The sequence below is a fragment of the Dipodomys merriami genome, unplaced genomic scaffold, assembly GCF_024711535.1.
Source record: "Dipodomys merriami isolate MVZ:Mamm:240054 unplaced genomic scaffold, mDipMer1.0.p SCAF_128, whole genome shotgun sequence".
Lineage (NCBI taxonomy): Eukaryota > Metazoa > Chordata > Mammalia > Rodentia > Heteromyidae > Dipodomys > Dipodomys merriami.
In genome coordinates, this window is record NW_027202582.1 from 1050064 (window position 1) to 1076387 (window position 26324).

Consider the following 26324-nt stretch of genomic DNA (forward strand, 5'->3'; position numbering starts at 1 on the left):
AGCTCCGCTCCGTGCGGCTCCGCGGCTCGGGCGGCGGCGGGGGCGCCCGGGGGCAGCTGCAGCCTGCGGAGCCCCCGGGCCTGGCCTGGCCGCGCCCCGCCCCCTCCCCGATCCGCCCGCCCTTTGTCCCCCGCGGCCGCCGCCCGAGCCGCCGCCGCGCCGCCGCCGCCGAAGCCGCTTTCTCTGTCTCGCTTTCTTCCCCCGCCCCTCGACCACACCCCCTTAAAGGGCCAGCCCCGCCGCGCGCCCCTCGCCGCCGCCCCGCCCCCCGCACGGGGGCTGAGGGTCCCGGCCGGGCTGGCCGCACCCCGTCACCCCAGCGTAACCTCCAGGCCCCGAGCCCGCGTGTCCGAGGCGCCCCACTCCGGGGTTTGTGCGCCCGTCGAGACCCAAGTCCTCCTCTGTCTTCCCTGGGACGGGAGCCGGGGGGCCTCCCATGCGTGGGGCGGAGCGGGGGCCGGGGGAGGAGGCGTGGGGGAACCCTGATGGCTGGGTCCCCCGACCTTGTGGCCGGCGAGGGGCGCGCGTGCTTCTCCGCGCCGACCAACACGTGGACCAGGCTCCGCGGGGATCGAGGCGTGGGGAGGCGGGCCGGCGCCGTCCAGGGTGCCCGAAGCCCGGGGTGTGTGTGTGTGGGGGGGATTCTCGCCGGGAGGGGCGGGTTCCGCCCATGCCCCCTACGGAGAGACCCGGATGGGGGCGCGCGGAGCGGGCTCCCAGGGCCCCGACCCGAGCCCGCCACCGCCCACCGGCCGAGATGGCGGCGGGCTGGGAATTGTGGGAAATGTAGTCCGAGCCACCCCTCGCCCGAGAGCCGGGAAGCGCCAACTTGGGGCTGGATTGGGCGCTGCCCTGGCCGCCGGCAACCCGACCCTAGCCGGAGGAGGAAACTCCGACCGCAGACGGGGAAGCCTGGACTCGTGATAATAAAGGTAATAATAGCATCTGACCCCGAGCGATCGCTGGTGTGGACCTCCACCGTCCAGAGCAGCTGTGTCCGCCACGCGCACACACGGCAGACAGAATCCACGGAAATCACAATAAACTCACCAGCCTCCGCCGTTTCCGTTAGCTTTAATTCACCAGACACTCAGGGCCACTGCCAATCACAGGTTCTTTTATTCTAATCTTAATTACTAATAGTGTCGGGTCACACGGGACAGTCACATAAGAATACGTGCAGGTTACAGTATAGCTCCAAAAAGGCTAAAGAGGCTCCGAGGTCCAGGGTTCTGTGCTGAAGGCAGCGCAGAAAGCTGCTATAAATGCAAGAAAAACACTCTGTAGAGTGCCAGGTCAGAAGTTCCGGGAACCAGGCAGGCACGGAGGTGTCAGCAGCTGAGACTTGCCAGATGAAGGCCTAGGTGACAAGCTGGAGTCTAGGGACTTGAGCACAGGTCCTTCACTGTGGCCAGCATCCTCGATGGGGCTGGTGATGAGTGAGAAAGGTGGTGGTGGTGGGGTAATGCGGGTCTCTGTGTCCCTGGCTAGGTGCCAGTCACAGGATGCTCCTTCATTTCTGTGACCCAGGTAAAGTGCTTGCACCGTGTGATCATGTCTCTGGTTTTTCCTTTTTCTTTCTTTCTTTCTTTCTTTCTTTCTTTCTTTCTTTCTTTCTTTCTTTCTTTCTTTCTTTCTTTCTTTCTTTCTTTCTTTCTATCAGTGCCAGTACTGGGGCTCAACCTCAAGATCAGGAATCTGTTTTCTGCTCAATGCTGGTGCTCTACCATTTGAGCCACACCTCCACTTCTGGCTTTTTGGTGGCTAATTGCGATAAGAGTCACAGGACTTCCTTTCTTGGGCTAGTTTTGAACCTTGATCCTCAGATCTCAGCCTCTTGAGTAGCTAGGATTACAAGCATGAGGCACCAGGGCCTGGCATCTGATATGGTTTTAAATATACCAAGTGTCCATGTGTTCTAGATTTAATTTGATAAGCTTATAAGTAGTAGTCTCTTATTTGCATAAATAAGTTATTTATTGGTCTCTGCCTCTTCTTGCCTGGCGCTGGACAGATGGTGGTTGTTTACTTGCATAAACAAGATGTAGAGTCATTCTGCCTCAGCATTCACACACAAAATGCAAAATGGAATAAACTGCTTTATAAAAAGTCAGTTAGGGGAAGGCACAGCCGGAAGGCCGCATGCCACACTCACTGGGTCAGTTCCAGCCTGGGGCTTGGGCTTCCTCTGCCTCAGCTCTTCCCCAACAATGATTCTGCCCTGCACACCTCTCTTAAGCCGGCTATGTCTTCCAATTTATCCTTCTGATTTTCTGCATCTTTAAATTGTCTCATTTGTTCCTTTATTGTCCCCTCAATTCTAGACTGCTAGCTTCTAGTCCAGAGCTGTGCAGACCAAAATTCCCAGGTCAGCCTCTGCCTCCTCAAATCTACATACATTAAGAAATCTCCTGGCAGTCTGGGAAGGTGGCTCAGTGGTAGAATTGCTTGCCCAGCATGCATGAAGCCCTGGGTTTGATTCCTCAGCACCACATAAGCAGAAAAAGCCGGAAGTGACGCTGTGGCTCAAGTGGTAAAGCTCTCGCCTTGAGCAAAAGAAGCTTGGGGGACAGTGCCCAGACCCTGAGTTCAAGCTCCCTGACTGACAAAAAAGAAAAAGAAATCGCCAGGCTCCAGCAGAACCCCTAACTGCCAGAGCCACAGCTCAAGGCCCCATTCTATCAGTGAAACCAATGACTGAGTGAAAGAAAGAATGCATGAATGGCTTCCTCAGAAGGTAGAGGGAAATTCATAGGAAGTTTGATTACGACACCAAGTAGGTTAAGTCACAGGGCTAAACGGGGAGCTGAGATTTTGAGGTCCTGCGTGACTCACCTCCACTCACACAGGGTTTCTGCTTCTTCCAACCCCCACTCACCCAACAACGTTGTACAGCTCTAGCTGGGCTGTTTCCACGGCCAGCATACTCACCTCTCACAATCCCGAAGAGGATCTCAGGTTCCCAGAAGCAGTTAGTCCTGGCCCCTGCCTTGTCTCCGGATGCTGGAGAGAGAAGCTTCTCTGAGCAGGTGGGGTTTAGAGAAGGGTAGGGATTGGCCTAGGCTTAAAAAGCTATTGTTTTAAGTTCCTCCCTTCACTCCGTAATTGGAGAGCTTCCACGGAAAAGACACAGGCTGTGAATGGGGTGCCGGGGGAGCTGGGGGGGAGGAAGGGTGCAGGTTTCCAGGGATCAGTGCAGAGGAAGCTGAAACTCCTTTCCTCCTAGACGCCATCCTTTGGCCTTAGTCTCCGTCTCCCTTTGGTGAGTCTGCAGGACCAGGGAAGGCCGAGGCTTACCCCTGTCAGGCAGGCCCTGTCCATCCAGAGCCCAGCTCCTGCTCCAAGCCTGGCCTGATAGGAGAGTCATTTTACCCAAGTCTGAGTTCCCCTCTGTGCTCTGCTTCTCCCCACCAGGGCAGGGCAGTTCATTCAGAGCCTCAGCCTGGATTTTAGTCTTGGGGATGCTCCTGGATTGGTGGCATGTTTGAATGACCTGTAATATTACCCTCCCTATGGGAGCTGGGCTTGCAGCCTGGAAGAACTCCATTCCCCAGCACTGACCTTCTTCAGTCCAAGTGTAAGGAGGCTCTCAGGAGCACACCTGGGAGTGCTGGTCGCAGTCTTCTTGAAGGCAGGGCTGCCTGACACAGCACACCCTGGCCTTGGTGGAGAGGGTCTGGGTTCAAATCCTGATTTTTGTCCACCAGGCTGAGATTGAGTTGGGCGAGTTCCCTCACCTATGCCAAGTCCCTACCACGAAGCCGATTATCCTGACTTTGTGGCTAGGGGGCCGCAGTGCTCTGGCGCCTGTATCCCTGCGCTTGCTGGTCTGTGAGTCCTCCTGGGGCTGCTTCCTCATCCTTCCAGCCTCAGGCTGTGGCCTCGGAGCCCCACCCCTCCTGTTGCAGGCCCCCTCCCACCAGAGTGCAGCTCAGGCTGCCCGCAGCAGGGGCCCTGGGGAGGGTCCCGTGGGCCTAGACTGCTCCCTTAATCGAGGGTAGAGGCCGGAAGAACTGCCTTCTTTCCACCATTACTGCTTGCTTGCCGAGAAACCCATTACCATTACCAGGGTGAAGAATGTGTCCAGGAGGAAGGAGGCCTCTAATGGGGTGTGTGGGGGGGGGTGGTTGCTCTCAGGAGACTCAGACTGGGAGTGGGAGGGGGGGGGGGGAGAAGAGGCCCTGGCCTAGCAATCAGCTCCCATTCTGTTTTCCAAGGAGCTGTTGGCTTGCTGCCTCTTGCCTAAGGCCTAGGGTCCAAGACTCAGGCCTGTTTGCCTCAGCCCTGGCCCTCGGCTTCTCTGCTCTGCAGCTGACCCCTTCCCTTTCTTCCTTCTTCCCTGATGCTTCCATGGTGACACTGTTCCTTTTGAGTCACCAAGCCTGAAGAGCCACCACCCATCCAAGTGCTTATTTCATCCTCTGAGATCCCCTAGTGATTGAGGCCCGGCAACACTGGGTTCTGCAGTCAAAAACACTGGAGTCGCAATCCAGGGGGTAGAGGCCAACCTGTATGCTACATGGTTGGGTTCTCCCAATGAGGTTGGGTGGTCCCTGGTTCTCTGAGGGGGTCACTATTGTGGCCCTGGGGAGAAAGGATGGAGAGTACAAAGAAAGATGTGTAAGGAATTGGAGGCAGGAAGTCCGAAAGCGGGTCAGAATCCTTGCAGGAAGCTATGTGACCTTGGGCAAGTCCCTTCCTTTCTTTTGGGCCTCCAGTGGAGCAGGCCAGACAAAGGCAAGGGCCTCAGAGGGCAGGGAGTTTCACTGAGTTTGTCGGCGGGCACCTGGGGATCTGGAGGAAAGCCGGTGTCAGGCAAGGTTCCCCCTGAGGTCTCAGAGCCTGGGGCATACAGGCCTATAGGGCAGCAATCCTAGGCTGACCCCCCTCCTCCCCCAGAACCAGCTCCAACTCTTTCTGGGTTTCTAGGTGACTTGGCTGGCCCCTCTGGATGAGTTCTACTTTAAACCTGCTGCTGCTGCCGCCTCTGTATTGGGGGGGCTCCCACAGGGGCCCCCAGGCAGGAGCCCCCCCCAGCCAAGCCCTGCGGGAGGGGCTGCAGTCCCCATCCATCCCAATGGCCACGCGCCTTCCTCCTCCTCCCCTCCTCCCGGCGTCACTGGAATGAAGATTCCAGGGCACCTGCTGTGGGCCAGCCGCTGCAGAGCCCCTCCTTTGGGGACACCCAGGAGGCGTCTGGCCTCCCTGGGCAAACGACCAGCCTTCAACCTCGCCGTGTTCAGTCAAGAGGCCTCGAGAGACAGGCTGTGGTCATGGGGCCAGCCGCCCAAGAAGGAGGGCTAGCCCTGGGAGACTGGGATGTGTGGGTCTTCAAAAGGGGGAGCAGGGGTGGCAGGTGTCTGGCATCCCAGGGCTGGGGAGGGAGGAGGAGGAGGGCCGCCAGGCTGCGGGAGGAAGGTGCCGTGGCGGGCTAAGTGCTGTATGGGAGGAAGGACCGAGCTGCAGCCCAGGAGGCAGACTGGGATGTAGTGGGTGGGTGGGGGGCGCAGGGGGCGTAGAGAAGGGCCGCAGGAACGGGGCGTCCCGCCCTGCCTGCCACCGAGACCTCTGCCCTCTGCACTCCCAGCCCTCCGCCGAGGGCTGGCCCGCCGCCGGCAGCCTCGATCCGCACCACCAGCTGCACCCCGCGGCCCCGTGACCCCAGCTGCCTTCCCCTGGCCCCGATCCCCCCCGCAGACCGAGGTCCTGGGAGACGCCCACACCAGCCCGGTTTTCCTGGGCAGCGTCGCCGCCCGCCCGGGCTGCAGTGGCCGCCCCGCCCGCCAGGGGGCGCCGCCGCGGGGGGCGGGCGGGCCGGGCTGCGCTGGGAAGGGGCGGCACCGCCCGGCGGGGCGGGGCGGGGCGCGGCGGGGCGGGGGCGGGGCCCGGCCCCGAGTCTCCGGTCGGTCCCGGACACTGGCGGGCGGGCGCTGACGCCGCGGGGCCGGAGCGGGCCGCGCCAGGGCAGCTGCGGCGCCGTCCGTCCCCGTCGGGGCTCCGAGGGTCCCCGAGCCGTCCGCGGCTCGGCCATGGCGGGCGCCAGGCCCGGCGTCCACGCGCTGCAGCTGGAGCCGCCCACCGTGGTGGAGACCCTGCGGCGCGGGAGTAAGTTCATCAAATGGGACGAGGTGAGTGCGGCGGGACCCCCGCGCCGCCCGGGTTCCGGGGCGCCCGGGGCCGGGGATCCTCGCTCCAGCCCCGGCTTCCCGCGGCGCCCCCCCATCGCCGCTCAGGGGCGCTCCGGAAACTTGTCCCCGGTCGTCCCGGTAAGGAAAGACTTTGTCCCCCCCAGCCCCGTCCCTCGGCTCTGATAAATTGGCCTCTCCACTCCTTGGCGCGAGACTTTGAACCCCAATAAACCCCGTCCCCCCTCCTTTCCAACGCCTTCACCCACCCCTCCCTGATCAGACCGGTTCTGATTCCCGATCGATCCCGGTCAGGTCCGCTGACCCTAGTGGGGCGCTGGACTCCCCAGCCGGCCCAGGGACCCCTCGTCCCGGGTGGGAGCCGCGGCCCCCCCTTCTCCCAGTGCCGTGGCCTGAACCGTCCTCTTCCATTCATCACTTCTCACCCTCTCCGGCCGGCACCCCTGCACCCTGCTTCTGACTCAGGTGGGAGCACCAGTCACCCCCTAGTGGAGACTGCCCCCCCCAAGTTCCTCTACCTCCGGGAACTTTGCTCCCCACTCCTTAGCTTCAGGACTTCGAACCCCAATAAATCCTACCCCCCCCCCTTTTCTCCTTGCTCTGCCCCCTTGAACTTCCAGATGTCCTGATGCCCAGATGCCCACCTGCGGCTCCCATCCCGATCCTGGGCCCCACCCACGTTTTCAAACAGTCCCCTCCTCTGCCCTTGGGGCCCCTCCTCCCCTGGGCCTCCACCCGGCGGGGCGGCCGAACTGCCTGGCTGTTCCTTCCCAGTCAGGCCACAGGCCTGGAAGACGCTGGGTTCCTTTCCGGCTGGGTGGGGCAGGCGTGGGAGCTGGAGGGAGGGACTGGGGGCGTGGCCTGAGTGGCAGGTGTGCGGGCTGGGGGGTGCCTAGGAATCACGGGTGCCGAGGAGCCCCCCCGTTTCTCCTAGGCCGGCCTGAAGGGAAAAGTTTCTCCTTTTCCTTCCAGTGTGATAAACCCAAATAAGGAAGTGGGAAGCAGGAGAGGCCCTGGGGTGGGGTGGGGGTGCTGATCAGGGCTTGAGACCAGAGAGCCAGGGCCTGCTGTCTTTGGTGGCCAGACCCCTGAGGAGAGACCATGGAGGCCCTGGGGGTAGTACCCATAAAACTGTACCCCCAATCACACTACTGGGGGCCCTCAGCAAGCATGGAGAAGGGTTGGGAATCCCCAGGATTCCCTGGGGGAGGACTATGCATCCCTAACTAAAGGTTTGGGGTCCTCCTGTCTCCTGTACTCTGATCAGTTGCCTTCTCCTGAAAGCAGAGCCTGCAGTGGGCGGGGCTGGTGTAATCCCCATTCTCGAGAAGAGGAAACTGAGGTCTGGAGTGTGGTTCTTAGCCTGGCCCCACTGTTGGGGTTGTGGCTGAGGTCAGGAGCTGGACTCCTGCAGGTGGGGCCTGGGCTCCCACTGCACAGATCACAGGACCCTGGAACTCTACTGTCTACCAACCCTGGCTCTCTCCCCTTTTGTTGTTGTGTGAGAGAATGTCTTGCTATGCTGCAGCCTCTGACTTTTCCTCCTCTTGTTTTAGCCTCCTAAGCATTAGGATCACTCGCATGCCATGCCACACCTGCCTCTGGCTCCTCTTTTTGACCTTTGGCCAGCCAGAGTCACTCTTTGCCTCAGTTTCCTCCTGAGGCAAACGGGATGACAACAAGACACACCTCTCAGGTGGTTAGCACACAGGATGGAGCCATGGGGTCAGAAGCCTTTGTATGTTGAATGGCCTCTCACCTGAGGTGGGGTCCTCTTCTGGATGGAAGGAGATGTCCCTGGCCACTTGGACACCCCAGTCCCCACTGATCTTCTGCCCTAATGACATCCCCTTGGCTCTTGGTTCTGAGTCACCTGGGGTGGCCTCCCTGCCCTAGCTGCCAGGGGGTCGCAGATCAGTTTAGGGAAAGAAGGTGTGTATTGCCCAGTCCTTCTGGGGTACCGTGGCTTTTGTAAGATGCAGTTAGGACCAGAGTCTGTGAGGGTCCCCTGAGGTGCAGGGCAGATTGGGTGTGACTGGCCTGTCATTGTCAGGTCCTGAGGGGACCTGACAATGGAGGGGAGACTTCCAGATCCCAGTTGCATTTTACAAACAATCTGAAAGAGACCAGCGCTCTCAGTCCTTGTGTGGACACTGAGATGGGAGTAGGGGTGCGGGAATCACTACAGGTAAAAAAGGAACTTTTTTTTTTGTATATGTATGCCAGTCCTAGAGTTTGAACTCTGGGCCTGGGCGTTGTCCCTGGCTTTCTTTTGCGCAAGGTTCGTACTCGATTACCTGAGCCTCTGCTCCACTTCTGGCTTTTTGGTGGTTGATTGGAGATTAGAGTCTCGTAGACTTTCCTGCCCCGGCTGGCTTTGAACAGCGATCTTCAGGCCTCAGCCTTCTGAGTAGCTACCATTACAGGCGTGAGCTACTCGGGATAGGAACAAGTATTTTACCATAGATATTAATGAAGGTGGCAGAGCTGGGAGCTGGGGAAAAGGTGGTGAGTGGCCCATGTGACAGAATCTTAGGACAGAGGAGGTGAGGCTGGGAGGGACCTTGGGGCCAGAACGCTGAAGGTCACTCTGAGGACGAGGCCTTGTCTGAGGAGGACCTGTAGGCCGGATGAGATTGCCTTTTGGCTCTTGGGTGGATCACTAGTGGGGGTCCAGGGGCCAAGGCTGCCTACCCAAGCCTTTTCCTCCTGAGCCCTGTTGTCCTGTACTGTCCCCAGGAGGCCTCCAGTCGGAACCTGGTGACCCTGCGCGTGGACCCCAATGGCTTCTTTTTATACTGGACAGGACCCAACATGGTGAGAGTGGTTACCGGTACAGCTTGCACAACAGGGACCTGGGCCCCTGCTGCAGACCCTTTCCCTGCCCTCCTCCTGCCCTGGAGGGGGAGATGGGGGGGGGGAAGCTGCTGGCCAAAGCTCTCCCGGGCTCCCCAGACAGGAAGTGCTATGGGTGGGGGCTGAGTCTGGGGCCACAGCCAGGGGCTGGCCACTCCCTAGCTTGGATGGAGAGCTGGGAGGGGGGAGGCGCCTACTCTTCACCTGCAGCTTCTCAGAACCCCTGTATTGGCTGCTGTGTTCCCCAGGAGGTGGACACACTGGACATCAGTTCAATCAGGGACACTCGGACGGGCCGCTATGCTCGCCTGCCCAAGGTGAGCGATGGGACCTGGCACTGGGGGGAGCAAGGCAGTGGGGGGACAGGACACCCACCCCACCTCATCCCTGCTCTCACCACCCAGGACCCCAAGATTCGGGAAGTGCTGGGCTTTGGGGGCCCAGATGCCCGGCTGGAGGAGAAGCTGATGACTGTGGTGGCCGGGCCGGACCCGGTGAACACCACTTTCTTGAACTTCATGGCGGTGCAGGATGACACAGTGAAGGTTGGCCTGGGCTGGGGGGGTCACTCACTGCCTCATTCGCTGATGCTGCCTTCTAGGCTGTTCTCTGACTTACTGGGGAGCAAACCTGGTTCTGGGTGAGGGTTCTGGCAGCCCCGCGGTCCCCTCTTCACCTCCCCCTGTGTACTGGGTCCCTTCCCAGGTCTGGTCTGAGGAGCTGTTTAAGCTGGCTATGAACATCCTGGCTCAGAACGCCTCTCGGAATACCTTCCTGCGTAAAGCGTGAGCTTCCGACCGCCCTACCGTGGGGGATGGTGGGGATTCAAGGGGTTCTACTCCATCTGTGACCCCCACACCTGACTCCCCAGATACACAAAACTAAAGCTGCAGGTGAACCAGGATGGACGGATTCCAGTCAAGAAGTGAGCATCCCTTTGCCCTCCTTAGCAGCTCCTCTCAGGCCCTGACCTTTGACCTCCCCATTGACCCTGACCCCTCCCACCCACTTCAGCATCCTGAAGATGTTCTCAGCAGACAAGAAGCGGGTGGAGACGGCGCTGGAATCCTGTGGTCTCAATTTCAACCGGGTGTGTAGGGCAGGGACAGGGGGCAGGGACTGGCAGGGTGGCCTGGGGGTCCACATTTCTCTGGGTCTCGCTGCTGGCCCCCGGGTTCTCACTCCACGCTTCTCACCCCCAGAGTGAGTCCATTCGGCCTGATGAGTTTTCCTTGGAAATCTTTGAGCGGTTCTTGAACAAGCTGTGTCTGCGGCCAGACATTGACAAGATCCTGCTGGAGATGTGAGGCAGCCCCCTGCCCTGGCCTCCCATGGCTGGCCTCTGCCCAGTCAGCCTCTAACTCAGCAAGAGGGGGTGCTGTCTGCAAGTCCCCGAGCACCGAGGGGAAAGAAGGAGACCTGCTGAGATGTGCCCACACTCAGAGCCCTGGTCTCCAGCTCTGTGAAGGGCAGCCCTAGACCCTCTTTGCCAAGGGTGGTTTCCTCAGCCCACCCAACAGATGAGAACCCAGGGGTCCAGGGGCATTTTGGGACTTTCTGAGCCCATGCAGCAGGCAGGCTGGAGCTGAGGGTGGGCAATAGGGTGGGTGTTTAGCTGTTTCCAAAGCTAAAGTCCATGCCAGCCTTATCTGCTGCTCTAATACTGGGTGGCCAGGGGGGTGCCGATAGTGAACTTGGGGCCCAGAGGGGATAGGAATTTGCCCTGAGTACCATCCGCAGAGGCCCCGGGCCTTGGTCTTCCTCTCCCAGGGTGAGGGTGGGGCGTGGGCGTGGCCTGACGTGGCATCTGGCCCTCCTTCAGAGGCGCCAAGGGCAAGCCATACCTGACCCTGGAGCAGCTCATGGACTTCATCAACCAGAAGCAAAGGGACCCAAGACTGAATGAGGTTCTCTACCCACCCCTGCGGCCCTCACAGGCCCGGCAGCTCATCGAGAAGTATGAGCCTAACCAGCAATTCCTGGAGCGCGGTGAGCGCTGTGGGGCTGGGCGGGTAGGGATGGGCAGGAAAGGGCCTAGCTGACCTGTTCATGCCCCCACCCCAGACCAGATGTCTATGGAGGGTTTCAGCCGCTACCTGGGTGGGGAGGAGAACGGCATCTTGCCGCTGGAGGCCCTGGATCTGAGCATGGACATGACTCAGCCGCTGAGCTCCTACTTCATCAACTCCTCTCACAACACCTACCTCACAGGTGGGCGCAGGGGCGCGGTGCCCTCAACCTCTCCACCCTAGAGTCTTTGTGCTACCTCCTTTTGGGGGCACGGTTCTTCCAGCTCAATGTTTGCATTTATTGGCCAGTGTTGGGGAAGTAGGGGGGGAGCAGTCCGTCTGGAGAGCGAGTGTCTCCATGGGCCATGTCCCAGGGACACGGGCGAGAGAAGATGCCTCAGGATGGGGCTCAGCCCATCACAGCTGGGGGCCCGGAGGAACAGCCTTTTTGGACGTCTGGCCAAGGATTGCTTGTTGGTTTTAAGAGGCAGAACAAGGTGGAATGCTGGTAGCTCACTCCTGTAACCCTAGCCGCTCAAGAGGCTGAGATCTGAAAGTGGCGGTTCAGAGCCAGCCTAGGCAAACAAATCCGAGAGTCTCATCTTCAGCTAATCAGCAGAAAGCTGGAGCTAGAAGTGTGGAAAAGAAACAAAGCAGGAAGGGTTGGGGTGTAGCTCAGTGGTACAGCGCGTGCCTGGCATGAGTGGGGCCCTGGCTTTGATCCTCAGTGCAGAAAGGAAAAGAAACACGAGGCAAGGAGGGCGAGGGGGCCCCCCCCTCCCCCCGGGCTGGGGCTGGGGCGTGGAGGGGCGTAGCATGGAGGCAGGGACAAAGAAGGGAAGGGAAGGCACGTGACCTGGTGTCTTCTAGAAGGATGCCAGGTGCTCGGTGGAGAGTAGACTGGAGGTAGGGAGGGGGCCCTCAAACCCCAGCCATGGGGTGGTAAAGCTGTTCCAGGGTCGAGGAGACAGGGAGGTGTTGGTGAGGTACTGGGCAGCTATGAGGGTGGGCAGGAGACCCTCCATTCAGGCTAGTGGGGAGGTGGGGGCTGAGTGCTTTAGTTGAGAGAAGATGAACCCCAGAAGAGGAAGGAACGTGGCTACAAGCACTGGCAGATGTCTGCCAAAGTGCCGTCTAGGGTAGACACAAGGCCAGGAGGCGGGATGGAGCCCTGTCCCAGAGGCTCCTGGGAGAAATACTACAGGCACACAGTAAGAGGCAGGACTGTGTGTCCCCAGCTGGGCCTGGATCTCCCCCCCCCTCCCCCCCCCCGCCCGGGCCCTGCCCTGTGGTGATGGTGATGTGGCTCTGCCCGCAGCCGGGCAGCTGGCTGGGACCTCGTCGGTGGAGATGTACCGCCAGGCGCTGCTGTGGGGCTGCCGCTGTGTGGAGCTGGACGTGTGGAAGGGGCGGCCCCCCGAAGAGGAGCCCTTCATCACCCATGGCTTCACCATGACCACCGAGGTGCCCCTGCGAGACGTGCTGGAGGCCATCGCCGAGACCGCCTTCAAGACCTCGCCCTACCCCGTCATTCTCTCCTTCGAGAACCACGTGGACTCGTGAGTGGGCCCCGGCCCCGGCCCCGGCCGCCCAGAGACCTCATACTGGGGGGGGGGGCTGACCCAGCCCTCCCCCATGCTCTCTTGGGTGACCTCTGACCTCTGGCCTTGGCCCCGCAGGGCGAAGCAGCAGGCCAAGATGGCCGAGTACTGTCGCTCCATCTTTGGGGACGCGTTGCTCATTGACCCCCTGGACAAGTACCCGGTATAGGGGCTCAGTGCTGGGGTGGGGCACTCAGGGCGGGGGAGTGGGGTTCCTCAGCAGGTCCCAACCTGTCTACTCCTGTCCAGCTGGCCCCGGGGGTCCCCCTGCCCAGCCCCCAAGACCTGATGGGCCGCATCCTGGTGAAGAACAAGAAGCGACACCGGCCCAGCACCGGTGTCCCGGGCAGCTCCGTGCGCAAGCGGCCGCTGGAGCAGAGCAACTCGGCACTGAGCGAAGGCTCCGCCGCCACCGAGCCCTCCTCGCCCCAGCTCGGTATGGCCAGGGCTCCGCTGTGACCTTCCCCAGCCTCCAGCCTGCACTGGGCATGACCTCTCACCCCTGACCCCCGGCACACAGATTAGGAAGCCCCAGTTGAGCTTGGCTCCATTGAACTCGAAACTCCTTGACCTTGTTTTCCCTTTGCCCAGAGCCTCCTTCCCCGCCCTGGGCAGGGATCTGAGTTCTGACTTCTGACCTCAGTGCACCACACCCCACACTCTGGGTGGAATCTTCAGGTCCCTGAGCAGTTCCCTGACTCTGACACACTCTACCCACCCAGGGCATTTTAATTTCAGCTTGCTTGCTTGCTTGCTTGCTTGCTTGCTTGCTTGCTTGCTTGCTTCCTTCCTTCCTTCCTTCCTTCCTTTCTTTCTTTCTTTCTTTCTTTCTTTCTTTCTTTCTTTCTTTCTTTCTTTCTTTCTTTCTTTCTTTCTTCCTTCCTTCCTTCCTTTCTTTCTTTCTTTTATTTGTTGGTCGTGGGGCTTGAACTCGGCCTGGGCACTGTCCCTGAGTTCTTTTGTCGAAGGCTAGCATTCTACCACTTTGAGCCACAGCACCACTTCCAGTTTTCTGGTGGTTAATTGGGGATAAGAGTCTCATGGAGGGCTGGGAAGGTGGCTCAGTGGTAGAGTGCTTGCCTTGCATGCTTGAGGCCCTGGGTTTGATTCCTCAGCACCACATAAGCAGAAAAAAAAAAAAGCCGGAAGTGGCACTGTGGCTTAAGTGGTAGAGTGCTAGCCTTGAGCTGAAGAGCTGAGGGACAGCGCCCAGGCCCAGAGTTCAGGCCCCACGACCGGACCCAAAAAAAAGTCTCATGGACTTTCCTGCCTGGGCTGGCTTTGAACCATTATCCTCAGATCTTAGCCTCCTGAGTAGGTAGGATGATAGACGTGAGCCACCAGCACCAGCTAGCTTTTGTCCTACCACTCTGGTGGTCCCTCTTCCATGACTGACCTCTGCTCACCTTGTATAGTCTCCTATTGGGAATGGCTCTGCCTGACCTTGAATCTCATCCTGTCCACAGTTACCCTGATGTTGCTGTCAAAGCCACTGTGCCCCTGTTCTTTGAGCCACCCTCCTACCTCCCTGGTCTATAGAACTCAGATTCTTACCTTTGACTTGTGACCCCTGAACTACCACTGATGTTAATGCTATCCAATTCTGATCCCTATCTCTTCCCAAGCCATCCTAAATGTTCCCCTGGCCCCGAAACCCTGGGGCTTTTTTCTTTGGGATTTAATGTGTGATCCTAACCCCTGACCGCTGATGCGTTGTGATTCCCCCCCCCCCCGTTTTAGGGTCCCCCAGCTCTGACAGCTGCCCAGGCCTGAGCAATGGGGAAGAGATGGGGCTGGAGAAGCCCAGACTGGAGCCCCAGAAGTCCCTAGGTGAGGAGAGCCTGCCCCGGGGCCCTGATGTTCTTGGACCTGCAGACCGTGAAGATGACGAGGAAGAGGAAGAAGAGGAGGAATCAACAGACCCCAAAAAGCCAACCACAGATGAGGTCAGAACCACAAGCAGGTTCATGGAGGGGAGCTGAGCGCCACTAGGGGTCAGGCATGGTGCTGGGCACTGAGTCTGGCTGTGGACTAGATAGATGTTACCCTACCCTCCATGTTTGGTCTGTGTGTAAGAGATTGCAAGAAACAAGCATGGAGAATAGCACCTGCCTAGAAAGCTTGAGGATCTTGAGTTCAAACTACAGTCCTACCAAAAATAAACAAGCAGACCGGAAAATAAGCATTGATGCTCACGATGTAGGTCAGGGAGGGGCGAGTTAGGGCATAGAACTGGAGGAGAGGGCAGGGAGGATGGAGTAGACCAAGCAGAGGAAGTAGGAGTAGCATGTGCTAAGGCCCCGAGGCAGGGCCAGAGTACAGGAGGAAGAGACTGGTGAGGGAACATCTTTGGCAGCTGACTCTGCTTTGGGGACTGCAGGGCACGGCCAGCAGTGAGGTGAATGCCACTGAGGAGATGTCAACTCTTGTCAACTACATTGAACCTGTCAAGTTCAAGTCCTTCGAGGCTGCTCGAAGTGAGTGTGGCTGGGTGACTGGCAGGGCTGGCCCTGTGGAGTCCTGCCAGGCTTCACACCTTCCTTCTGCCCACCCCAGAGAGGAACAAGTGCTTTGAGATGTCGTCCTTTGTGGAGACCAAGGCCATGGAGCAGCTGACCAAGAGCCCCCTGGAGTTTGTGGAGTATCTTTTCCAGTCGCTGGGGGTAGGGTGCGGGGCCTGGAGCCTCTGGAGTTCTGAGCCCACTTAAGCCATTTGCAGAAGGGCCTGCCCTGCAGAACCTGGCCCCAGGCTTGGTCAGGATTTGCATGCCTTAGATGCCTGGTTCGATGGAGGGGCAGAGGGATGGAGGCCGGGCTCATGGTGGGAGTAGAGGCCCGCAGAGGGGAGGACTGGCACCCGTGTGGCCCTGACTGCCAACTCCAGATACAACAAGCAGCAGCTGAGCCGCATCTACCCCAAGGGCACCCGGGTAGACTCGTCCAACTACATGCCCCAGCTCTTCTGGAACGTGGGCTGCCAGCTTGTTGCGCTCAACTTCCAGACCCTGGGTGAGCCCGGGCCCCTGTCTTCCTGTCTTCCCGATTTCTCTGGTTTTGATGTGACTGGGGATTGAGCTCAGAGCCTTCACACTAGCTCAGCAACCAGAGTCACAACCCCAAAGGCCTTTTGTGTTGCTTTTGTCCAAGGCTGGCCTCAGACCACAATCCTCTTACCTTTGCCTCTTCAGTAGCTGGGATTATAGGCATGTACCACCATTCCTGGCACTATTCTACTGACCTCTTTATGCTATTTAATCCCAGATCCTAAATCCAAACCCAGATCCAGACTGACCCTGAATCTAGGCCCTTGAACCATTTGAGTCTACCCTGACTCTGGGCCTTGGACTCTACCTGACCCCTGATGATTCCTGGCTCACCCCTTGCATAGCACTGTCCTACCTGACTCCTGACCTCACTTGGCCCCTGATTGACCTTTGCCCTGCTCATGTCACCTCCAGACGTGCCCATGCAGCTCAACGCAGGTGTATTTGAGTACAATGGGCGTAGTGGGTACTTGCTCAAGCCCGAGTTCATGAGGCGGCCGGACAAGACCTTCGACCCCTTCACCGAGGTCATCGTGGATGGCATTGTGGCCAATGCCCTGCGGGTCAAGGTGGGGCTTGAGAGGGCATAGGCCAGGGCCGTCCCCAGCCAGGGGCATCCTCAGGGTGAGACGGAGCGCCTCACCCACCTTGGACGCCCCCAGGTGATCTCGGGGCAGTTCCTGTCCGACAGGAAGGTGGGCATCTACGTGGAGGTGGATATGTTTGGTCTCCCAGTGGACACGCGGCGCAAATACCGCACACGGACCTCACAGGGGAACTCATTCAACCCCGTGTGGGACGAGGAGCCCTTCGACTTCCCCAAGGTGAGTGGGCGCCGCGCCCCATGGCCGAGCTGCTGGGCTCCAGGAGGCAGGGACATGGTGTGTCCCAGTGGCAGGCTTGGCTTTCCTGCCTCTTCTGAGAAGGAGAGACCACAAGGGAGAAAGTGGGGGTTCCTGCTGCTCCCCACAGTGAGGAGTCCCAGTCTCAAGGCAGGATGTGCTTGCCGGGCACCGCAGCCCCAAGCTCCCTCCTCCTCCTCCATGGTCCCACACAGGCCAGGCGAACACTCACAGCCTGGTCCAGAACCAAGAAATGTTTACCAGATTCACAGTGCACACATGCGCACGCGCGCGCACCCCCCTCCACACATATACGTATATTTGGTGCCAGTCCTTGGGCTTAAACTCAGGCCCTGAGTGCTGTCTCTGAGCTTTGGCTCAAGGCTGGTGCCCTACCACTTGAGCCACAGCACCACTTTGTTTTTTTTTTCTTTTGCTGGTTAATTGGAAATAAGAGTTTTACAGACTTTCCTACGTGAGCTGGCTTCCAACCATGATCCTCCAATCGCAGCCTCCTGAGTAGCTAGGATTACAAGGCGTGAGCCACCAGTGCCCCGCTCACTTCTAGCTCTTTGCTGGCTAGTTAAGAGTGCCCGGAATGGGCTGGGAAGGTGGCTCAGTGGTAGAGCACTTGCCTTGCATGCTCGAGGCCCTGGGTTCGATTCCTCAGCACCACATAAGCAAAAAGAAAAAAGCCGGAAGTGGCGCTGTGGCTCAAGTGGTAGAACGCTAGCCTTGAGCTGAGGGACAGCGCCCAGGCCCAGAGTTCAGGCCCCATGACCGGACCCCCCAAAAAAAAAAAAAAAAAAAAAAAAGAGTGCCCGGACTGGCATGGACCTGCGATCCTCAGACCGCAGCCTCCTGAGTGGCTAGGATTACAGGCCTGTGAGCCACCCTAAAGTTGCTGAGGTGGTAGGTCAGGTGAGGACCTGACCTGTGCTACGGTGGCCCTGAGGGTTCAGTCTGCCTGTGCTTGTCTCAGGACCTGGTGACCACTGCCCTCTATTGGGCTGTGGAGGTGGGGGTCAGCCAGCCGCGTGGGGCCAACAGTGGCCCACGGTTAGCCTGGGTCAGCCTGCCTGTGCCTGTGCCGAGGCCTTGGTGGCCCTTGTGGCTGTAGCTCCTTCTGTGACAGCACCGTCTGGGCCCCCAGGTAGTGCTGCCCACTCTGGCTTCGCTTCGCGTGGCAGCATTTGAGGAAGGTGGCAGATTCGTCGGGCACCGGGTCTTGCCTGTCGCTGCCATCCGCTCAGGTGAGTGCGGGTGCTGAGTCATTCGGGGCGGGGGTGGGGGGTGGGGGGTGGAGGGTGTCCGGGCTCAGCTGACCTTGCCTCTCCCCACCCAGGGTACCACTACGTCTGCCTGAGAAACGAAGCCAACCAGCCGCTCTGCCTGCCAGCCCTGCTCATCTACACTGAGGCCTCGGACTACATCCCCGACGACCACCAGGGTGAGCGCGGGCGGGTGAGGGAGGCTGAGACCACTGGCCCTAGTTCAGGATGGTAACCAGGCAGTGTCTGGGTTTCATTGAAGCCAAAGCCCTGGCCGGGCAGGGGGGCGGGGGGGGAGGGGAGGGGGGAGGGAGAGGGTGCTGGGTCTGGGCTCATCTCCTGTGCTCTGCTCTCCCAGACTATGCAGAGGCCCTGATCAACCCCATCAAACACGTCAGCCTGATGGACCAGCGGGCCAAGCAGCTGGCCGCCCTCATTGGGGAGAGCGAGGTGAGCGCGTGTGCATGGGATACACCTATCAAGGCTTCCTGGGGACTGGGGGCCGGGGCATCGCTGAGGTAGGCTGGGGGTACGTGCGGTGGGAAAGGTTGTCTCATCTGTGTCATCCTGGCTGCCCAGCCCAGGTCTCTGGCTGCCTTCCCCAAGCTCAGCTCTTCAGTGTCTACTGCAAATTCCAAAACTTCATGTATTCACCACCTATCCTCTGCCTGGAGGGCCTGTTCCCCGTTCCTGGAGTCTCTCATTCAACCAGAAAATAAAGCCAAAGGAATGCTCAAGGGCCCAGCTCCTTCCCAGTCCCAGGCTAGTGGGAGCTCTGTCCCCAGCCCCTGTTTTGCTCCTGCCATCTCCCCTGCAGATATGGGACACTGAGACGATGGGCTGCTCATGTCAGGGACTCCGCTCAAAGCGGCCTGGCGTCCAGCAATGGACCAAGGTTTCTGCTGCTTTGGTTCAGTAGGTTTAATGGCTGTGGAATTTCTTTTCTTTTCTTTTATGTTATTTTATTTATTTATTTTTTATTTATTTTTTGGTCCCGTCGTGGGGCCTGAACTCTGGGCCTGGGCGCTGTCCCTCAGCTCTTCAGCTCAAGGCGAGCACTCTACCACTTGAACCACAACACCACTTCCAGCTTTTTTCTTTTTGCTTATGTGGTGCTGAGGAATCGAACCCAGGGCCTCAGGCATGCAAGACAAGCGCTCTACCACTGAGCCACCTTCCCAGCCCCTTTTTTTTTTTTTTAATTATTATAATTTTATTTATTTATGTTTGCCAGTTCTGGAGCTTGAATTTAGAGCCTTGGGCACTGCCCTTGAGCTTTTTTTTTTTTTTTTTTTTTTTTTTGGTCATGGGGCTTGAACTCTGGGCTGGGTGCTGTCTGTCAGCTTTTCAGACCAAGGCAAGCTCTCCACCACTTCAGCCACAGCTCCACTTCTAGTTTTCTGATAGTTAATTGGAGAGAAGAGTCTCACAGACTTTCCTGATGGACTGGCTTTGAACCATGATCCTCAGATCTTAGCCTCCTGAGTAGCTAGGATTACAGGTGTGAGTCACTAGCACCTGCTGGAGTTTTTTTTTTTTTTTTTTTTGTCGGTCATGGGGCTTGAACTCTGGGCTTGGGTGCTGTCAGCTCCTCAGCTCAAGGCGAGCACTCTACCACTTGAGCTACAGCGCCACTTCCGGTTTTTCTGGTGGTTTATTGGAGATAGGAGTCTCACGGTCTTTCCTGCCCGGGCTGGCTTTGAACCTCAATCCTCAGATCTCAGCCTCCTGAGTAGCTAGGATTACAGGCGTGAGCCACCAGCGCCCGGCTTCTGGAGCTTTTATTATTGCTTAAGGCTAGCATTCTACCACTTGAGCCACAGCGCCACTCCTGGCTTTTTCTGTTTATGTGGTACTGAGGAATCCAACCCAGGACTTCTGCATGCTAGGCGAGCACTCTACCACTAAGACACCTTCCCAACCCTGGGGTTACCAATTCACAAGTCAGGCAATAAGTTCATTTCTTTGGACATTGACACCCTTTCATTCTCCCAGTTTTTCCCTTCTGTCCCCACCCACAAGTTGTATAGTTCATTTTCAAAATAATGTCCATGAGCTGGGAAGGTGGCTCAGTGGTAGAGTGCTTGCCTTGCATGCATGAGGCCCTTGGCTCAATTCCTCAGCACCACATAAGCAGATAAAGCCAGAAGTGACACTGTGGCTCAAATGGTAGAGCGCTAGCCTTGAGCTGAGGGACAGCGTCCAGGCCCAGAGTTCAGGCCCCATGACCAGCCAAAAAAAATGAAGAAGAAGAAGAAGAAGCTAAGAGGGGAGATTGTGGTTCAAAGCCATCCTAAGCAAAAAGTTTGTGAGATCTACATTGCAGCTGTAAAAGCTGGGCGTGGAGTTCTGTACCTGACATCCCAGCTACAGCAAAAGCAAATAGGAAGATTGTGGTTCAGGTCTGGGAATGGAGGAAGCAAGACCCTATTTGAAAATAAAGCAAAAAGGACTGAGGACATGATGGCTTGAACAGTGGAACATCTGCCAGGCCAACGTGAGATTGTTTTTGATCAATCATATGGCTTGACCTCAGCCTCAGGGTTAATGCTCTAGCACTTTGAGCCACAGCTCCACTTCCAGTTTCCTAGTGGTTAATTACAGACTTTCTTGCCTGGGCTGGCTTTTAACTGTGATCCTCCAATCTCAGCCTCCTGAGTAGCTAGGATTACAGGTGTGAGTTACTGGTACCCGGCTACAAGTTAAATCTTTTTTTTTTTTTTTTTTTGGTCTCGGGGCTTGAACTCTGGGCTTGGGTGCGGTCTTTCAGCTCTTCAGCTCAAGTTGAGCACTCTACCACTTGAGCCACAGCGCCACTTCTGGTTTTCTAGTGGTTTATTGGAGATAGGAATTTAATGGACTTTCCTGCTGGGGCTGGCTTCTGGCTTCGTACCACAATCCTCAGATCTCAGCCTCCTGAGTAGCTAGGATTACAGGCGTGAGCCACTGGTACCCAGCATTTATTTTAACTTTTTTATTCTGAGGATTAAACCCGGGCCTCCTCACATATGCCAGGCATGTACTGTACCACTGAGCTACACCTTGGGGCCTTGGGCTCTTAAGGAGATTAAAAAAACCTCCCATTTGAGTTCAAGCCCCACAACCAACCAAAAAAAAGAAAAAAAGAAAAGAAAAGAAAAAGAAATTGATCTTCCTGTTTATTGGGCTGGGAAGGTGGCTCAGTGGTAGAGCGCTTGCCTTGCATGCCTGAGGCCCTGGGTTCGATTCCTCAGCATCACATAAGCAAAAAAGAAAAAAGCCGGAAGTGGTGCTGTGGCTCAAGTGGTAGAGCGCTAACCTTGAGCTGAAGAGCTGAGGGACAGCGCCGAGGCCCAGAGTTCAGGCCCCACGGCCGGACCCCCCCAAAACAAAAACAAAACAAAAAAAACCCTCCCATTTGCACTGAGAGTTCAGGGCTGACCCGAACTGGAATTTCTCCAGCTCTAAGTGGGGTTCAGGGTTCCCAATCACTTTGTGGCCAGGAAGCCTTTCAAATGTAGGGGCCCAGGAACCATTAGGAGGTGGTGGCTTCTGTGGGGAAGGGTCAGAAACAGGTGTAGCCACACATGCAGCCAGACTCAGTTCCCATGGGGTCTGTGGCAGCCAGGAAAGAGACAAGTGCAATTAAGGCTGCCAGGAGCTGCTGGCAGAGAGGCTGGCGCCCAGTCTGTGGTCACTTCCTTTGCTGATTTAATCAGAAGCCACACAGCAAGGAGGATGAGAGACTGGGCAAGGGTGGAAGTATACCAGAGGACTTGAGAGGCTGGGCAAGCCTTTCTAGAACCATCTGGAAGATCCTGAGCACATGGCAGGGAGTCTGGTGTCACAATGTCGAGGTGTTTCTTTTACACTTTTTTGCTCTCATGAAGGTTCCAAATAGCCCTTGTCATAGAGGAGTCCAGTCCCCCAAAGGGCTGAGTGAACTGGCAAGGATGATTGAAGCCCTGGAAAATCAGAGGAAGGTTCTGGAAAGAATATTGTACTCTCTTCTCCACAGGCTCAGGCTGGCCCAGAATCAAGCCAGGAGTCCCAGTCTCAGCAGGCGGGGTCTCAGATCTCTTCGAACCCCACCCCTTGCCCACTGGACACCAGCCCCCGCCGGCCCCCAGGGCCAGCCACCTCCCCCACCAACACCTCCCTCAGCAGCCCAGGTAAAGGGCGCCGGGCCATGCCATGGTGGGCCTAGGGGAGGGTCCCCCAACACCTTATCCTCCAGAGGCTCACTGGGACTCTGCTTTCCAGGACAGCGGGATGATCTCATCGCCAGCATCCTTTCAGGTGGGGGCGGGGCCGCATTGTGGGCGGGGCCACCGCTGGGCGCCACCCAATCGTGTCTCCGGGTTGTGGGTGGGGCCTGGTGGGGCGGGGCCGGCTCCCCCTCCCATCCCCCCTCCCTTTGCTCTTGCCTGGCAGAGGTGGCTCCCACCCCTCTGGAGGAGCTCCGGGCCCACAAGTCCCTCGTGAAGCTGCGAGCCCGGCAGGATCGAGACCTGCGGGAGCTCCACAAGAAGCACCAGCGGAAGGCCGTGGCCCTCACCCGCCGCTTGCTCGATGGCCTCGCCCAGGCACGGGCCGAGGGCAGGTGCCGGCCTGGGCCAGGTGTCCTGTGAGTGTCCCTTGCCTCTTGGGCTCGTGCTGTGCGTGTGGCCAGAACATTGGAAGGCACGTGTGCTTGCAGTCTGGGTGCGAGGTGACAGGGCAGAGGGGTGTGTCCGTGCAAGGAGGGCGGATCCGGTCTCCACACCCGGTCCCCACTCCTGTTTCCCTGGGAGTGACACCTCTTTTGAAGTCTTCTCCCTGGAGCAGTTGCCAGATCCAGCCCCATCACCTGTGTGGAGCTAACGGTGCAGCTACTGGCCCTAGCGGCCTCCTGATTTGTATAATGCCTCCTGATTTGCATGTCTCACCTTGTGGGTGGGGCTGGCTGGGATGGGCCAGCCTGCACTGCTCTTCCCTGCCAAGGACCCAGCATCACCCAGAAGGTTCTTCCCACAGGGGCGGAGCCACTGATGTGGAAGATGTGAAGGAAGAGGAAGAGGCAAAGCAGTATCGAGAGTTCCAGAACAGGCAGGTGCAGAGCTTGCTTGAGCTGAGGGAGGCCCAGGCAGACACAGAGGCTGAAAGGAGGCTGGAGCACCTGAGACAGGTGAGGAGCAGGGAGGGGCAGCCAGGGAGAGCTGGCCAAGACAGCCCTGCCCTCCGCCTCTTACCCACTGGCTCCCTCTTGTCTCCAGGCTCAGCAGCGACTCAGGGAGATTGTCCTGGATGCACATACAACTCAATTCAAAAGACTGAAGGAGATGAATGAAAGGTAGGCAGAGGATCTCACCTGTGGGTGGGGTGGGGCCTCCTGGTCGCTGGAGAAGGGCAGTTGGATTGGACCCCCCCCCAGTTCTGCCCTTGACCTCCTTTTTGTGTTCTGACTGATGCAGGGAGAAGAAAGAGCTGCAGAAGATTCTGGATAGGAAACGCCACAACAGCATTACAGAGGCCAAGTCGAGAGAGAAACATAAGAAGGAGGCGTAAGGGTGTTGGAGCCTGAAACCCTTAGGGGGCCAGGGAGGCCGGGCGGGTGCATGGGCACTGAACCCCCCCTTCCTTGCTCCCGCAGGGAGCTGACAGAAATCAACCGGAGGCATATCACTGAATCGGTCAACTCCATCCGTAGAGTGAGTGAGGCTCTTGGGGACTCTAGCCCCACCCACTACCTTTGGTCAGCAGAACCCCTCTCTGAGCCTGAGGCGGTGCCATGTGGCCTTAAAGGGCTTCCGGAGCCTTCCTCCAGGCCTGCAGCCCCAGGCACTTGTATCATATTGCAAAGCCAGCTGTGGGCAGCAGTGCCCTGTGGCTTTAGAGTCCTCAGGCCTGGTCCTCTCACAACCCCGGGAGCCTTTACCCACTGGGTTTGTACCTAGCCAGTGAGGGCCCCCGGGCCCTGGGCCTCCCTCAGCTGAGCCCTTGCCATCCCTGCAGCTGGAGGAGGCGCAGAAGCAGCGGCATGACCGCCTGGTGGCTGGGCAGCAGCAGGTCCTCCAGCAACTGGCAGAAGAAGAGCCCAAGGTGAGGCCCCAGAGGCAGGCTGGTGGGCATGAGCTGCCTGGCCTGGCCTCTGTGACACCGTGCTCCTCCTGCAGCTGCTAGCCCAGCTGACCCAGGAGTGTCAGGAGCAGCGGGCCAGGCTGCCCCAGGAGATCCGCAGGAGCCTGCTGGGCGAGACGCCAGAAGGACTGGGGGACAGGTCCCTAGTGGCCTGTGCCAGCAACGGCCATGCGCCAGGGAGCAGCGGGCATCTGTCCGGCGCTGACTCGGAGAGCCAGGAGGAGAACACACACCTCTGAATTGGCTGAGCAAGAGGTGGCCACAGGGCCAGGGCGGGCTCTGGGAAGAGGGCTGGAGAAGACACTAATGCTTCTTTTTTTGTTTTAAAACTTTTTACCTTTAGAAGTTTTTATTTTTTTAAACCTGGGGTGAGTGCCCCACACTAACTCCCTTCTTTCATCTTTCTGGGGCCTCACCAGTTTCCAGCTCCTCCTTCCTAATCTCAAGTCTAGAGAAGGGGCCTGGTTGGATCCTACAACCCCCATGACATGCATACTCCCATGGCATGTTCCCCTGGCTTCTCAGCGCGCTGGGTGCAGACCCAGAGCTCTGGGCCGCAGGGGGAACCACGTTTCTTCTCCATTTTTGGGATTTTTTTTTTTTTTACGTAAATAAAAGTGGATTTCAGGGATTCTGTGTGCAGTTTGGTTCAAGGTAAGAGGACTTTGGGTCCAGGTGTGGCTCTGCTGTTCCTTGTGAGGCCTTAAGTTCTTCAGGTACAAAATGGGCAGTGGCATGGCAGCCAGACCTCCAGCAGAGCCGCTGGTTTGAATCTGAGCCCTTTGCCCAGGGTTTGCAGTGGTTCTGGCTGTTCCTCCCCAGCACCCTCCTCCCTTCCAGGCTCTCATGGGTCTCCTTGGCAGAGGCTCAGGCTCTGCTTCGGGAAGCCTTCCTGACCCCTTCCTGTTGCTTGATATGACCCAAACACCCAGAATCATCCACTGGGGCTTCTGTGGGCCTCACAGGCTGTTGACGGTATCAGGGTTGGGTAGGCCGAAGCTGGGCTTTCAGAGATTTGTGGAAAGGGGATCTACCCAGGACCCCTGGGTGAAGGGAAGCGGATAGTCCCAGGCATTGCGGAGATTAGCACACCTTGTGTCCCCCTCATCCCTGTGAAGGAGACGATGTGACTCTGCGTGTGCTGGGTCACAGCTAAGTGGAGGTGTCCTGCCCTGAAGGCAAGGTGGCTTGGTCTCTGTGGCAGACTGTCTTCAGCCATCTGGGAGGAAATGCTCCAGGCCGTGGACCAGAGGAGCTACAGAGACCCTCTCCCCTTCTCCCCCAGCAGACCCTGCAGTGAGGAGGGCAAGGCTGGGCCTGGCAACAGGGCCAGGCTGGCATCTCTTCAAGGCCTCTCCCAGCTTCCTGGCGTTGGGGCTGCTCCCTGCAGAGGAAGGCAGCGTCTTATCTGGGCTTATCTCTTGCCAATGGAGTGTTTGCTTTTCTTTGTTTTTGCTGTAGCTGGAGGCCAACCGATGGGTGGGGAGACCCCAGAAAGGCCATCAAAGTTGGGCCTTCCCTGTGTGGGGACTTCTGCCTTAGGCAGAGTATCATTGGCTGAGCATTCCTCCTATTGTCAAACCTCCTGGGTCTCTCTCCCACATCCAGGCCCCTGGGTAGTGGGCTCCCATCTTCCTTACTGGCTGGCCTTTACTTATCCAAACACTATGGTTCCAAAGATCCAGCTAGGGCTGGGAAGGTGGCTCAGTGGTAGAGTGCTTGCCTTGCATGCATGAATCCCTGGGTTCGATTCCTCAGCACCACATAAGCAAAAAGAAAAAAGCTGGAAGTGGTGCTGTGGCTCAAGTGATAGAGCGCTAGCCTTGAGCTGAAGAGCTGAGGGACAGCGCCCATGCCCAGAGTTAAGGCCCCACGACCAGACCCCCCCCCCCCAAAAAAAAAAAAAAGATCCAGCTAATCTCCAAACTTATAGGTGTGCCTCTGCGCCCCCTAGCAGCCTGGCCTCTGCTGCTTTCCTGTCTCTCCTTTGGTCCATTCTTCCTGGGCAGAGGCTGAGGTCCTGTCCCCTTGGAGTCGCGGTTCTAACTCCAGTCGTCCCCACAGTACCCTTGGACTCCTCCGCTGGAGGCAGCTGCCCCCCTCTCTGGTCTCGGGAAGCTTCTTCCAGCTGGACTTGTGGCGCATTTCATCTGTACACCCGGCACGAAGCACTGGTCTGGGCTACAGAGGCGCCAATAAATCTTTCGGAACTGAGCTCCGAGCCCAGCTCGCTCTAGGTCCGGTTGTGAAGCTTCTCGGTTCCCTAGCGACCCTGCGCCGCCCCCGCCCTGCTCGCCGGGCCAGGTCCCCAAGCAGCGCTGGCCCCAGGCCGGCCACACAGTAGCTGCTGGCAGGACTGACCCAGATAGGAACAAGTGACCCCCCCTGGGGAGCCGCGGCACAGTTTGGGTTTGCAGAGAATTCCAGCGGCCAGCAGGCCAGCGGCGCCCAATTAC

The 26324-nt window shown here is 58.2% G+C and overlaps 1 protein-coding gene across 2 annotated transcripts; it reads left to right on the forward strand.

Annotated features, from left to right (window-relative positions):
• Positions 1–885: 885 nt before the first annotated feature.
• LOC138824260 (1-phosphatidylinositol 4,5-bisphosphate phosphodiesterase beta-3) lies at positions 886–24499 on the forward strand. 2 transcript variants are annotated; one of them, XM_070017978.1, is made up of 31 exons: positions 886–932; positions 8886–8963; positions 9251–9319; positions 9407–9547; positions 9708–9787; positions 9874–9927; positions 10017–10092; positions 10205–10305; positions 10825–10991; positions 11067–11213; positions 12330–12570; positions 12691–12775; positions 12862–13048; positions 14353–14558; positions 14993–15089; positions 15169–15253; positions 15497–15621; positions 16071–16225; positions 16319–16480; positions 17652–17751; positions 17844–17948; positions 18128–18219; positions 21767–21920; positions 22012–22047; positions 22183–22375; positions 22765–22915; positions 23004–23080; positions 23202–23291; positions 23381–23438; positions 23743–23829; positions 23904–24499. In XM_070017978.1, the coding sequence occupies exons 2-31, from the start codon at positions 8961–8963 to the stop codon at positions 24105–24107; spliced, it is 3528 nt and encodes a 1175-aa protein (XP_069874079.1). In that variant the 5' UTR covers positions 886–932; positions 8886–8960; the 3' UTR covers positions 24108–24499. The 2 variants fall into 2 exon arrangements, with proteins under 2 accessions (XP_069874079.1, XP_069874078.1); XM_070017977.1 differs by lacking the exon at positions 886–932 and adding an exon at positions 5922–6128.
• Positions 24500–26324: the final 1825 nt, after the last annotated feature.

Excerpts from the sequence above, each read along its gene's own strand:
- LOC138824260 (XM_070017977.1), top strand. The coding sequence starts at position 6,030 with ATGGCGGGCGCCAGGCCCGGCGTCCACGCGCTGCAGCTGGAGCCGCCC. Across the intron at positions 9,548-9,707 it reads TGCAGGATGACACAGTGAAG|GTCTGGTCTGAGGAGCTGTT; the intron begins GTTGGCCTGGGC and ends GTCCCTTCCCAG. Across the intron at positions 23,439-23,742 it reads CGGTCAACTCCATCCGTAGA|CTGGAGGAGGCGCAGAAGCA; the intron begins GTGAGTGAGGCT and ends CCATCCCTGCAG.